The 14932-nt window shown below is 29.6% G+C and overlaps 1 protein-coding gene across 4 annotated transcripts in view; it reads left to right on the top strand.

Annotated features, from left to right (window-relative positions):
• The window catches only part of LOC105848876 (calcium-activated potassium channel subunit alpha-1), a 108370-nt gene that overhangs the window by 31133 nt on the left and 62305 nt on the right, over nt 1-14932 (top strand). For all 4 annotated transcript variants that reach the window (XM_065795296.1, XM_065795298.1, XM_065795299.1 and 1 more), the window contains 4 exons: nt 2612-2702; nt 2821-2938; nt 4867-4942; nt 9358-9433. In XM_065795296.1, the coding sequence (XP_065651368.1) occupies nt 2612-2702; nt 2821-2938; nt 4867-4942; nt 9358-9433 (361 nt within the window). The remainder of the gene's footprint in view (nt 1-2611; nt 2703-2820; nt 2939-4866; nt 4943-9357; nt 9434-14932) is intronic.

Genomic DNA, 14932 nt, shown 5'->3' with positions numbered 1-14932 from the left:
GAAATGTGGTCAGAATGTAGCTTTAGGCAAAGTCAAGAGCCAGAGTTAACAAACACCTGGTTTCCCTAGCATCCAAAAAAAGAGACCAACAACCATCCTCTCAGATAAAAAAATGTTTACTATTGATTCATGTGTTAAACAGCAGAACCAATCATTTTGTTAGCTATCAACCAGTCCAAAAAGCCCTAGAGCATTTAAAGTATAAGTTTAAGACCAAACATCTAGCTTAAGTTATGGTATTTAGCTTAGTTTCTTCTGATGGTATCAAAGTGCATCCAGTTTTCAGCAGTTCTGTTCAGAAAGTTGATACCAATGAATACATTCAAATCCTGGAGAATCATGTCAAACCCTGAATAATCCCCACTACTCTTCAGACAACACTTTGGGTTCCAGCAAGGTGGAGCACCACCTCATATATCTCATAAGACCTAAAGTTGGCTCCGGGGGAATCTGCCAAAATACTGATCAAAAAGTTATAACCACCTGGATCTCCAGGTTTGTCACCTCGATTATTCAATCTCCAATATTCAATCATGTATAGTCAAGGACTTGTCAACTTCCTGAAGGCTGCCATCAAGAAGGAGTGAAACAAGTCTATATCCAAACCTATTCTATGTTCAAGATGTCAACTTGAGGCTGTGATTAATGCTAAGTGAGGATATATGGAAAAAAAATGTGCTAATTGTATTTCTGAACATTTTTCAATAAATACATTTTTTTTTCTGTCTAATTTTTCATTCATCATTGATTTTGGTCAAAAATATTGTTTTATGAAATTTGTGGTCACATACAATTAAAAGCACATTTAGATTTGAAATCTGTCGTTTTACTGATTTAGGGAACTGTGAGGACTTCAGTAAATTCATTTAATGATATAGGAAGAACATGTAAGGGAGTTACTGCTTCATTATCAGGGTTTGGGTTAGAGTAGCAATAATATTTTTTCATTATTCTTCACTTTTTTCTTTTTTTGAAAAAAAATGTTTGGTTGACAAAAAAAACAGCTGCTAAATGCTAATTTGTATGCACTATAAACTTTTTTAAAGAAGGTGGAAATTTCTACCTTAGGCTAGGATATAAGCTTAGTTGTGTATAATTTTCTTTTTTCTAATGTAGAAAATTATACCTTTAAGGTGGAAAATTAAAAAGACAAATGATTGTTTGTAATGAAACTTTTCACCATGGAAGGTTGAAAGTTATCTTTTACTAAGGGTCAGGGATGCGGAGTGCCAAAAGGACTCCAGCTTTATATCTCTACTTTTTCCAAGTCTGTAGTGTCCAGAAGCTCTAAACATGTTTGTTGACTTATAATCTGCTATAAGAAAAAAAGTCATGAGATTTAATGACTTGAAACTTATTGTTTGTAAGCCTGGAGTCCTGGAGTCCCGGAGTCCTTGCCGCCATTATACTTAAGGACTCTGGGTTCAGAAAATGATTGTTCCTCTAACCTAAAAGTCTTAATTTTTTCCTATTAGTAGTCCATAAACTTACTTATATTTTTAGAGCTCCTGGATACCAAAAACTAGGATAAAGTAATCTTTTTGTGACTTTAAAATCCGGAGTCTTTTTTGGGACTCCGCATCCCTGCTAAGGGTACATCTCATACCTTCCCTAAGGTAGAAATTTCTGCCGTTTTTTCCAGAGCATAGTAAATAAGTTAATAAAATTATATATTCACTCACTTTTGCTGGTTTAGGTTGGCACTGTCCTTATAAACTTACTCTTCGGTTTTTAGGATAACCATTATTAATATTATCTGCACAAATGTGCAGATAATATTAATAATGGTTATCCTAAAAAGTTATGGAATAGTGTGTACAAAATTTTTAATAAAAAGGCAACCAATTATGTTGCAAGTATTAGTGGAGTTACTGGAGATAAGGACATTGCCACAATGTGGAAGATGCATTTCCAAACATTGTATAATTCTAATAATAATGATCAGCATAAATTAGATTTTAAACAGAAAGTGCAATCTTCATTGATAAACACACATGATAGAGTTACTACTATAGATGTCAATAACGCTTTACGTAAGCAAAAAAAAAAAAAGGCTGCCGGCCCAGATAATCTCTTTATGGAATTGTTTATCTGTGGGGGACATAGATTGTCTCTCTATTTAAGTATTTTTTTTAACTTATGCTTGCAATGTGGACATTTGCCATCAACATTTTGTGAAGCTACCATAATACCTCTACTAAAATCTAAAATTGGTGACTTAACAGACGTAAATAATTATAAAGCAATTGCAATTTCCCCTGCTTGTTCTAAAATTTTTGAAGCTATTTTATTAACAAGAGTTGAATCTCACGATAATGAAAAAAATTAACAGTCACCATAATTACTATAGTTAACAGTTACCACTGTTATTATAGTTTAATTTCTGAGAAATAATTGTTACTTAAGTTTACAAAAAAATTGATTTTATTGTTTTATTTGTTTGTTTTTTAATATCAAGTTTTATAAAAACTTTATACTTTTATAATTTTATTATTATTATTATTATTATTATTATTATTATTATTATTATTATCTTTTAAATCAATTTTGTGCATTTTTTACACTGCAAATGCTATATTTAATGCTCAATATGTTTTTGTTATATTTTCAGTCGTGTTGAACACTGCTTTTCTTATGATGATGCATTATGGAAAATGGAAATGTTTTTTTATTTGTTATTTATTATTCACTTCATCATTAGGGTAAGGCTATTTTTAATTTGTTATTTTATTTACATATTAAAAATAGCTTCACTAAGCGTCGAATCTTTGTTATTTCATATGTTATTTTTTCTCTACAAAATTTGTATTTATATAACAGTTTATTGCTGCACAAGACAAACTAGCGTTTTGGTCAACAGATTTGATGTCAATTGTAGATATGTTAACTATGCCAACAATATTTTTTCCTCCGGTATTTAATAATCAATACTGGATAGGTTTGTTATTTCTTTTATTTTGATACAAACAACATATAAGTATATTATTTAAGTTCAAACTACCAGTCAGTAGTTTTGTTGTTGTTTTGTTTTTTCTTCTTTTTTCAACAGATTTTTTAAGAGTTTGTTAACCGTGCAAACATTTTAAAATTTAGTAAATTTTGAAATTTTTAGGCTCAGGTTTTCTGGCTGTCAATTTAATTTTTAAATTGTTTAAAAAGAGATTATGAGAAAAATTAAAAAAGTTAAAGGGTTAGCACAACTATTTAGTTGTGAATAATCTCAATAGGTATGTTCCTCAATGCACAAACAATTTAGGTAGCCCAAAACTCCTAAGTAAAGATAGTATGGGACATGCATGAGGTAGAGTTATCTACATAGTGATGCAAACAAAAATCTATATGTATACATATGTGCATATACACATAAATACATATACAAATATATACATACATACATACATACATACATACATACATACATACATACATACATACATACATACATACATACATACATACATACATACATACATACATATATACATACATACATACATACATACATAGATGCATGCATTCATACATTCATACATACATAAATACATAAATAAATAAATTCATTCATTCATACATAATTACATACATAAATAAAAAAATAAATACATACATACATACATACATACATACATACATACATACATACATACATACATACATACATACATACATACATATATATATATATATATATATATATATATATATATATATATATATACATATATATATAAATATATATATATATATATATATATATACGTATATATATATTTATATATATTATATATATATATATATATATATATATTTATATGTATGTATATGTATATTTATATTGTGAACATATATATACATGTATATTTAATAGTGCACATATATATATATATATATATATATATATATGTATATTTATGTGCACTAGTACTAGAAATAGCAATCGACTTGATTCAATGTAATTGAATACATTGTATATACACTATTGTATTGTTTTTATTGCAGTTTTGAGAAATTAATATATTATGAGTAATTAACTAGTTATAAAAATTTAATAAATATATTTGGATATATGTTTTATGAATATATTTCATATTTGGATATTAAGTACAAAGCAGGGTATGAATTATGATAGTTCAAAGAGTCTTAAAAAAGTATTCATCTCACTTGACAGAAGAAGAAAAAAAGAAATAAAATTTAAATAAACAAATGAGGCAATGTGTGATGCTGATAAACTTATAATGACTTGAAATATATCAGCTGAAAACAATAGTGTTGCCAGAAAATTATAAGAACACAACTGTATTGTGCAACAGTATTGTGCAACTAGTAAGAAACTGATTCAATGACTCCAAACAAAGAAAATGCAATAGAAACAAATGGTATATACAATTTGAGTTACTACAAATTAGTTTATTCTAATTGTAAGTGTGATTTATAAAGTTTCTAAAACAAACCTATTAAAAGTTTGTAAACGGAAAAAAAAAAGTGCAAAACAAAAAATGAAAAAGAAGTTTATGTGAAATGCAGTTTTGAAACTAAATTTGAACAAAAGTTTGAAATCAAAATTTTGAACAAAAAGTTTAATAGTTATTATCATTACCTTTGAAAGTTTTTTTCAAAAATAACAAAAAACCTTTTTTTATAACAAAAACTAAATAAAAAACAGCTTTAAAAAATCAGAAACTATTTTCAAGTAAATCTGTTCCCTTTTTAGTTCATAGAAGATTTTTCACTGTAATAAAATCAGTCAAATAATTTTTTTAAACAATTTTTTATATTTTTGTATGAAATTTTTTTTTAAAGTAATTTTTTATATTTTAATTAAAGTTTTGCCATTGAAACAGTAATAATAAAAAAATTGTTTTTTAGGTTTACGATTCTTTCGTGTCATTTATTTGAGAAAGCTTGGTGATATTTTACAGAGTTTTAATGTTTTCGAAATGGGGTGAGTTAAGTTACCTGTTAACTGTTGGTTAAACCTTTCTTTTCCACATACATTGGTTTTTTCATTCCAATATATTTAAGTTGTATAGTCAGTGTAGTTAATTTGAAGACAACATTTTCATTAATATTAAATGTTTTTATTAGGAAAATTTTAAAAAACTTGGAACTCCATCAATTTATTGATCTGAAATTCAGCAATGCTTTTGCACCTAGCTGGTGTTTTGCACCTAGCTAGTGTTTTGCACCTAGCTAGTGTTTGACCAAGATTAACTCTGTTGTCAAAAAATATATATTTTAGGCCAGGTATTATGAGCAAATTAAACTGAAAAAAAAGTTCAACTCTTTTTTTCATCAAAAAATTACTACATACAATCAAATATAAATACAAATGAACAGTAAATTAGTTAATTATTAAAGTTAAAAAAAAACTGTTGTCTACAGAGAGGCAAGAGGTAATAGAGTATCTGATAAAATCTAATCGAGTTATGATGTTATATGTTGAGCTAATAATGTTTTGTTAAGAAGGTGAACCTAATGGTCAATTGTGGATTATTGTAAAGCCCCAAAAAATGTTGAAGTAGTAAAATATTAAATGCCAAAAGAACTTTTGAAACAACATTAAAAAATACTTATATATTTATTTGAGGTAAATTGCAGCATGTTGCACTCAAAGAATATTTAGTCTCCTTTTTTGCAACAAAAGCTTTCTAAAAGGTTTGCAAATATGCTTTCTTTTATAAACGTTTTTCAATTTTTACTTTCAATGTTTTAATAGTAAGCATACAGTACATACAGTATTTTGGCTAATCATAAATAATTAAAATACAGAAAGGTTACTTATAAATTATAATATAGTATAGCAAACTATATAAAAAATACAGATATGAACCTCTCAAAAAGCCTAATCTTGATGATTTAGTGAGAAACATGGACTTCTCAAAAAAGATAAAAAAAATTCTTGGCTGTTACTTGGATGTAAGAAGTGCGTTTGTATGTACCAAGTACAGAGGTGTGAAAATTATTAGACTCTGGACATTTATTTTTTGTTTCCTCATCATGGTGCCATATTTTGATAAGTTGTTCAATCAATTGAACTTTTGTGGTAATGCTGGTTTTCTTCAGCCTTTTCTTAACAACCGCCCATAAATTCTCTATAGGGTTCATATCTGGGCTGTTTCTTGGCCATGGCAATGTTTGCACATGGTTTTCTGTCAAAAACTTTGTCACTGACTTGGCTTTATGGCATGTTGCACCATCATGCATGACAACACAGTCTCTATCAGGAAACCAGTCTCTCAATTGAGGCAGCAGTCTTGTTTCCAAAACTTTCTTATACTGGTGCTGATTCATTGTGCCTTTAACAATATATAAACGCCCTGTGCCTTTGGCTGAGATGATACTCCACACCATAACTGTGGTAGGATGCTTCACAGTCTGAGCAACACAAGTCTCAGAAAACTCTTTGTTTGAAGATCTCCTTACATTTTGACTGCTTTCATCACATATTGAAAACATGGAGTCATCAGAGAAGCTGACCTGTAATCAGATAATATAACAGACTACAATAACACAGCTGAGTATTGACCGGAATTTGCAGAGGAGTAATGAAAAGATCTTGAAAATTGACTGTTAAGTGTGAAAGAAAAAGGAACATGGGTTGGTTGGTGTTAGGGTAAAAATTTTTGTTTAAAGAAGCATGTGTAAGAAAAACTATTAAAATGTTTAAGTTACTCACCTTACTCCAATCACTTTCAAAGCGAGATTTAACCTCATGGGCCCAGTTAACCCTTTTTTTAGCCACTGCCCTTGTTATTTTAGCTTTTTTTCGTGACCTAAGTGCTGGAAGACCTGCATTAATAAGCCTTCTCCCAATCGTAGAACTGCAAATATCAACACCATACTTCTCCAAGGATTTTTTTAAGTCTTCACTAGTGGCTCTTATATTCACTTAACCTATATGGATAAGTTTGCTTTGGGTTTTTGGGCTCACTTTGGACTTGCATCCACAATTTCCTTGTTGTGCAGAATCGTAACCTTGCCCATTTTTAATAGCCTGGCTGATACGGCTTACAGATTTCTGTGAAATTTGTAGTCTTGAAGCTATTTCTTGTTGTGAATACATTTTTTCTTCAAGCAATGTTTTAGTAACAGCAACTTTTCTAGGTTTCTAAAAAAACAAAACAATTTGTAATCAGACTTTTTATACATTTTGAAATAGAAGTATGGTAAATAAACATTAATATGTTAATGGTTAACCATAATGATTTAATTAAACTCACCTTCAGCTTTTATTTTGATGAATGTACATTGATGAATGTATTTACAGTAAAAATTCTACTTACAACAGCTGATTGACCACTTTTATGTTTATAGCAGTGAGTTGTTGACAACATGTTGACATACAGTAGTTGACAAGCTACCAAGCTTATGCGTGGTTGCCAAGTTACTAAAGGCTAAAGGCATGCATACAAAGTATTAATGTAACTTTAAATTGTTCAATAAATTCTTTTTAGAATATAAAAACTATTTTTATTGAAAAAAACCTAGTTGAGTCTAATAATTTTCACACCTCTGTATGTTCCTTGAATAAACATTGTGAAAAATAGTGTTATTATGTAATTGGAATTGTAAAAAAAGATTTTTATTATATATGGTTTATCCTTGACACCTCAGGTTTGGAAAATTTCACACATTCCATGTTGGATGTAAATGTAGGACTACAATTAAGGTTTTTGATATTAAAGTTATTATTAATGATAATTTAAATGTAAGAATTTATATATATATATATATATATATATATATATATATATATATATATATATATATATATATATAAATATATGTATATATATATATATATATATATATATATATATATATATATATATATATATATATATATATATATATATATACAACCCTCAGAATTTGGGTCAGCATTCGGTAATGCCGACCTGACTGCCAACCTTAAAGTGTTTGAGATTGCCAACCTTGTTTCTATGTTTTATGGTAAGACCTTAATTTTTTAATATTAGTGTTAAATATTTTATTATTTAGTACTAAATAATTTTTGCCGACTTGATGTCAACCTCTAAAAGATTGAGGTCGGCAAATTATTGCCAACCTAAATCTTTTAGAGTTTGCATATATATATATATATATATATATATGTATATATATATATATATATATATATATATATATATATATATATATATATATATATATATATATATATATATATATATATATATATATATATATATATATGCAAACTCTAAAAGATTTAGGTTATAGGGACATTAGCGTTGTCGGGGACATTTTTGCGTACCCGACAAATTTTTGTCCCCGTAAGCATCGTTTTTTTGGAAAAAAAATATTCCCATAAGCAACTTTTATAGAGAGCAAAAAGTACATACATCAGCTATCAAATAGCCTGACTCGCAAGGGAGTGCTGCTACATCAACTGAGGGTTTGGTTAGGGTCAGCATCAAGGTCAGACTTTGGATTAAGTTACAGCAAGGTTTAAATATGGTTATTGTTCTGTAATTAATTATTTTTGTAAATAGATGAAAACAAAAATGAAATATAATATATAATAAATAAATAAAGGTAACAAAAATAAATATAAAAAATATATTTTTATACTAAAAAGATAAATTTAAATATGTATAAATAAAAATAGAAATAAAATAAAAAATAAAAAAAATAAATATATAAATTGAGGAAGGTTGCATAAGTTGAGCATGTTAAAAGTGTATTGCTTTTTTGAAGCCAAAATATAATAATGTTTATCTTTATTTTTGCTATTTATTTTAATTCAATCTTTCCATTTAAAGAATATAAATGAATAATTCATTTAAAAAAAATCTTCATACCAGAAATTGCGTTATTTTCAACACACCCAAACTTTCAACTTAGGAAACCAGTTTCCTGAGATAAGCTTTTTTAATGGAACTCAAAAAAGTTCAAAATAACAAAAAAAAAATCCCAAAAAAAATTAAATAAAATTGTATCTAAGGACAATACTTAAGTAAAAAGTAATTATCTCAACCATTGAAATTTTTTTTCATTTTTTAATAAAACTTTTTTATGTAATGTCACCAAAAATAACGATTTTTTTTCAAAATGAAAATTATTTTTGAAATTTTTGGATAATTTCGCTTCATTTGAGAACCAGGAAACTCTTTTTTTGAAAATTTTAGGGGACCCATTAAATATTCAAGGGTCTTGTGGGACCCCTTAAAATATTTTTTATTCAAAAAAGTTATAAACCTAGTGTTTTTGTATTAGATAGAACATATTTAGGGAGGGGGGGGGACAGATTATTTTCAAAAATGTTGTTTATTAGGGTGTCCTAATATATATGTATATTAGGACACTCTAATCTGTATTATGTCTGTATTTTTTCAGATCATCTTTTGAAATGTCGGCACTGATAGGTAATTTTCTTTCCATTTGGTTATTATCTGCAGGAATGATTCATTTAGTAAGTTGTTTTTTTAACTTATTTGTTTAGTTACATTTTTGATAGCGCTGACATTAATTGAATTATATAATGATGCCATCAATTTAAATAAAAAAATGACCTCCAAGTTTTAGTTATAACATTAACAACATCATTCCCACTTTGGAACTTGATTTTTCATTACATCATCTCATTACTTCTTTCTGATAGAAAACCTCATATCAGCATTTATTATTAATGTGGCTAATTATTTTGATCCAATATTTTGGAGCAATAAAAATGTTCTTGAATGTCAAACCTGTCAAAAGTTTTATAGCCCTTTTTAAAATTTTCAGCAGTACTTACGTATTTTCTCTCAAAATTTTAACAAATAGTTGTATTTCTAATTACAAAGATATTGGTGGTATTTTAAAAATTGATTTTTTATAGTTTCTGGCATCATTATAAGATTATTTGTGCTATGTCTGTTTTTAACAAATATTATAAATTTTTTCATAATTATAACCAAGTTGTTTCAATCAATGTTTTACAAATGTTTTTAGTTTTTGAAGTAACTTTTTATTAGTTAAATCTTACTTCTTGTAAAATTCACCTGACCTACTCTTTGTAAGACTAACTTAAAATTTGGATGTTTAATTCTTAAATCTTATTGCTGATGGCTGTTATGATTCATCAAGACTCTAGTAGTTACATGTTTGACTTGGGCATGATATCTTAATTTATTATTCTGGCATATATGTAAGAACTTCCTTTCTGTTTAGAATGAGTATTGAATCTTCTGACTATTTACATGCTTTTATTTCAAGCCCCCTTCTTCACTTAATCACTTACTTCATTCTTTATTGTTCTCTTTCTTGTCAAAACTCTTTTCTTGTTCACCTAATGTTGTTTCCAATAAATCAAATTATCATTATAAATTTGTGAATTTATCATATCATTAGTCTTATAATTTGAATTTATTGAGTTTATCATTATAAATAGTCTTATAATTGCTGTTATTGGTCACACTAATGTTTTTTTTTATAACATCTTTGCTCCCAACAAGGCTGCAAGCAATCATTAATAGAGTTGGAAGTTACTGGAAGAAAAAAAATCAAGATTGTAGAGCAAGAAGCAATTGACAGATGACTTAAAAAATTCCAAATTATATTAATCAGGAAAGCAAGATGAAGGTAAGGAATTCCAAAGAAATGATGTTCAAGGAAAAAAACTAGAGGAATAGGAGTTTTTGGAGCACTTAGGAACAGTCACAGAAAAAGATGAGACCTCATTGAATGATGAGTAACACAAGAATGAATTTCAGTAGATGGCACAAGAGACGCTAGCTAACTAAATATTATTTATAGAAAAGAATAAGAGAAGTAACATTAAGACGATGTGATAATGGAGGTTGGCTGCAAGAACAGGTCCAACTATGTTTACAATGCGTTTTTGCACCTTGTCTAAAAGAGAAAAGGCATCATTAGAAGATCCACCCTAGATATGGCAACAGTATTCCATACAAGGTCGGATTTGAGATTTATAGAGATGGAGAATAGATGCAACCTTAGCAGATGCTAGCTAATTTTGCAACTGATTTGATACATGGTTTACAAGAAAGATTGAAAGTAAGAGTTTATCCTAGAAGATGAAGGGTACATGACTCATCAAGTACATTACTGTTCATAAATATAGGAAGATCTAAATTATTGCGAAACAATTGGCTGAAAAAATTTGAGTTTTATCTAAATTGAAGTTCACCAGCCACTGCGAGCCCCATGTTGTAACAGAAGTGAGATCTTTTTCAAGCTTAAAAACCCCTCCAAGCAATCAGAGAGTGTTGGCTTCTTATCATGACAAGAATAAATGGGAGTATTATCAACAAACAATGCCAACTTGTATTCGAGAATATCTGGAAGATTGTTAATGTAAGTTGAAAAGAGTATAGGGCCAAGGATTGAACCTTGAGGAACCCCTGAAGTTACAGGATACGAAAAAGAGTGCTGTCTATCGAGGAAAACCTTTATACTATGATTGGAAAGAAAGAATTCAATAACCTTAAAGATGTTACTAGATACACCATAAGAAGAAAGCTTATGGAGAAGTCCAGCATGTCAAACTTTATCAAAAGCATTAGAAATATTAAGGGCAATAACCTCAACCTCTCCACCTCTATCTAATGCATGATAAAATCTATCGGTTATTACTGTTAGCAAACCAGCTGTAGAACAAGAAGATTGAAATCCATATTGATAATTAGAAACTAAGTTATTAGATTCAAGATTCAAGATGAAGTGTTTGTTAATCAAAGATTCCAAAACCTTGCTTATGATAGGAAGAAGACTAATGGGGCGATAGTTAGATGAGTCAGATCGTTCTTTAGAATTTTTGAAAATGGGGATAACAGATGTTGCTTTCCAGCAGGGCGGAAAGCAAGACTCTGATAAGCACTTGTTAAATAGTTTTGAAAGTATAGGCTACAGTTCTGTCTTTTCTGAAACTTTTCTGAAAGACTATTACAGGTATGTTGTCTGCGTCACTAGCTGTAGAAGAGTCTAAGCAGGAAGCACTTTTAATACAGAAGCTGGAGTGATACGAATATCAAGCAATGGATCAACTGTTTGAAAGCTATATCAGGTAGAATGCAACTGGTGGAATCAAGAGATGATATACGAGATTTCATGACCTGAGAATAGCAGGCTTTGGCGTTAGATAAAACCTTTTTACAATAGTTTTTAACAGTAATAAACAGATGTCTGTATGAGATAACAGTTTTAGAGAGATCAAACTGTGATTCAAAGCACTATAGGGTTAATATGGAGTGAATGACCGCTGACTAGGATCAGAAACAAGACATAAGTCGAGTAGAGAAGGTAAATGATTCGAGTTTTCTAGAAAGCGATTTAGAAAGTTGACTATTTAAATTAGTGATTGAGAAAGGCAAAAGTTGCGGGCTTTAACGCCTGCAGAGTCACTGACGCTAGATCTAAGCCATTCAGTGTGATTAGCACTAGATCTAAGCCATTCAGTGTGATTAGTCGCCAACAACAACAATATTGGCTAATAGATAAAGAAGAGGGCTTAGTTAATTTGATCAGAAATAACATCAAAAAGAATGCATTCTTAAGATGAAGGAGAGTGATAAAGAACAAAGAGAAAGGTGATAGAGTGAAGTAGTGCTAAACGAAAGCTCATAAAAGAATAGTGTCTGGATTAAAACCTAGTTTCCCACAAATGGGTGAATTCCTACGAATGTAAATGCCCAGGCCAAGCATATGATTATTGAAGTCTTCACGAATCAAAGGAAGATAAAACACTAAAGCTAAAAAACACTCAGATCGCATGATAATACAGCTGAACTTAAATTAGTCTCACAAATAGCAAATAGGTCTGGTGAACTTTGCAAGAGATAAGACTCAACAGAATAAAAGTTACTTTAAAGATTACAAATATTAGTGAATGAGAAATTTAGAGAACTTGGTGATGATTGGCACTGTTAATACTTTGATATTTTTCAGCTGTTGATGGAATCAGCTTCTGTGAGAGCTACCACAGAGTTCAGGAATTTTAGAGCTGTACCCTCATTAGGAGATAGTACCCTCATTAGGAGATAGAAAAAGTTGCCTAGTCATAAAAAACAGAGACACAAGAAAAACCCACGCATTGAGTTGAGAAGATCCAGCATTCAATATCATAACATAAGCTGGAAACAATGTATTAAAAGGCGTCAGCCTTATAGAAAAAGAAGGGGTTTGAGGCTTGTCAACAGATCTGTTTACCATTTAGCCCTGTTTATCATATTGAATGACTTGGCTCTAGTACTCTTGACCTTTCTGTTACTAAATCTTAAATTATGTTTTTTCTCAATCTCTTAACCACTTATTTAATTTGTTTTCCAGACAACCATAATCACATACATTTATTCCACAGTTTGTTTTTGGTTATGAGAATTGTATATAATAAAAATTAATTAAAATCAGTCTAAGTTGATTTTTACTAAACACACTTTATAAAAAGTGTATTTCATCATGAAAATAAGCACACAATCAATAACTTTAATGCCATCAAAGAGAACACTCCACAGTATTTTTAATATGCTTTTTAATCTATTTTTTTGTCATTATTTTGAAGATTTGTATCATCTGATGATCACTAGTAGGTTCATCAGGAAACTTCCTGATGAACTAACTGATGGGGAAACAATTTGTTGAAAAAAAATTAGATATGTGTTTTTACTGATATATATATATATATATAAAGGTAACTAAAATTTTAACTTTTGTTCCCTCTTGATGTTTGTTCTTGTTCCCTCTTGACATTTGTTCTTGTTCCCTCTTGACAATTTCAGGTCAAGCCGCACTCTCCTTCATGGTTTTCCTCACATTGTGCTGCTGCGATTGCCAATCGAAACTGTTACTTCTATATCTATCAGCACAACAATTCTCCAGAAAACAGACTTCTGTTTATTACTGCTAAAAACCAATGTAAATAGGTTTTGTCTTATGCCAATGCCCGCTATTCGCAGGTCATGAAATCTTATTTTTCATCACAAAAATTAGGCTCTCCTGACTTCTGGAGAATCTTTAATAGTATTAATAATAAGGGCAAATCTTTATTTCTACCTCTCTTGTATGATTCAGACTTTGTCATCTCATCTAAAGACAAAGCTGAATTGTTTGCAAAGAACTTTTCATCAATATCATCCCTCGATTCCACTAGTTGCGTTCTACCTGATATTGCCAACAAAAGGTTGATCCATTGCTTGACATTCATATCACTCTAGCCTCTATATCAAAAGTGTTTCCTGCATAGTCTCTTCTACAGCTTGTGGCTTAGACAACATACCTGTTATTGTCTTGCAGAAGTGTTCTCTGGAACTGTCGTCTGTACTCTCAAAACTATTGAACAAATGCTTATCAGAGCCTTAATTCCAGCCTGCTGGAAAGCGGCATCTGTTATCCCTATTTTCAAAAATTCTGGAGAGCAATCTGGTTTGTCTAACTACCGTCCCATTAGTCTTCTTCCTATCATAAGCAAGGTTTTTGAATCTTTAATTAACAAACACTTAATTTCTCATCTTGAATCTAATAACTTTCTTTCTGACCATCAATATGGATTTTAATCTTCTTGTTCTACAGCTGATTTGCTAACAGTAATAACCGATAGATTTTATCATGCATTAGATAGAGGTGGAGAGGTTAAGGTTATTGCTCTTAACATTTCTAATGATTTTGATAAAGTTTAGCATGCTGGTCTTCTCCTTAAGCTTTCTTCATACGGTGTATCTGTGAACACCTTTAAGATTATTGAATTCTTTCTTTCCAATCATAGTATAAAAGTTGTCCTCGATGGACAGCACTCTTTTTCGTATTCTGTAACATCAGAGGTTCCTCAAAGTTCAATCCTCGGTCCTATACTCTTTTTAATTTACACTAATGATCTTCCAGATCTTCTAAGGTGGCATTGTTTGCTGATGATACTGCCATTTATTCTTGTCGTGATAAGAAGCCAACACTCTCTGATTGCTTGAAGGGGGCATTT

Source organism: Hydra vulgaris, chromosome 04 (genome assembly GCF_038396675.1).
Source record: "Hydra vulgaris chromosome 04, alternate assembly HydraT2T_AEP".
Lineage (NCBI taxonomy): Eukaryota > Metazoa > Cnidaria > Hydrozoa > Anthoathecata > Hydridae > Hydra > Hydra vulgaris.
The sequence above is the reverse complement of the archived record's forward strand: the minus strand, read 5'-3'. Positions and strand labels throughout refer to the sequence as shown.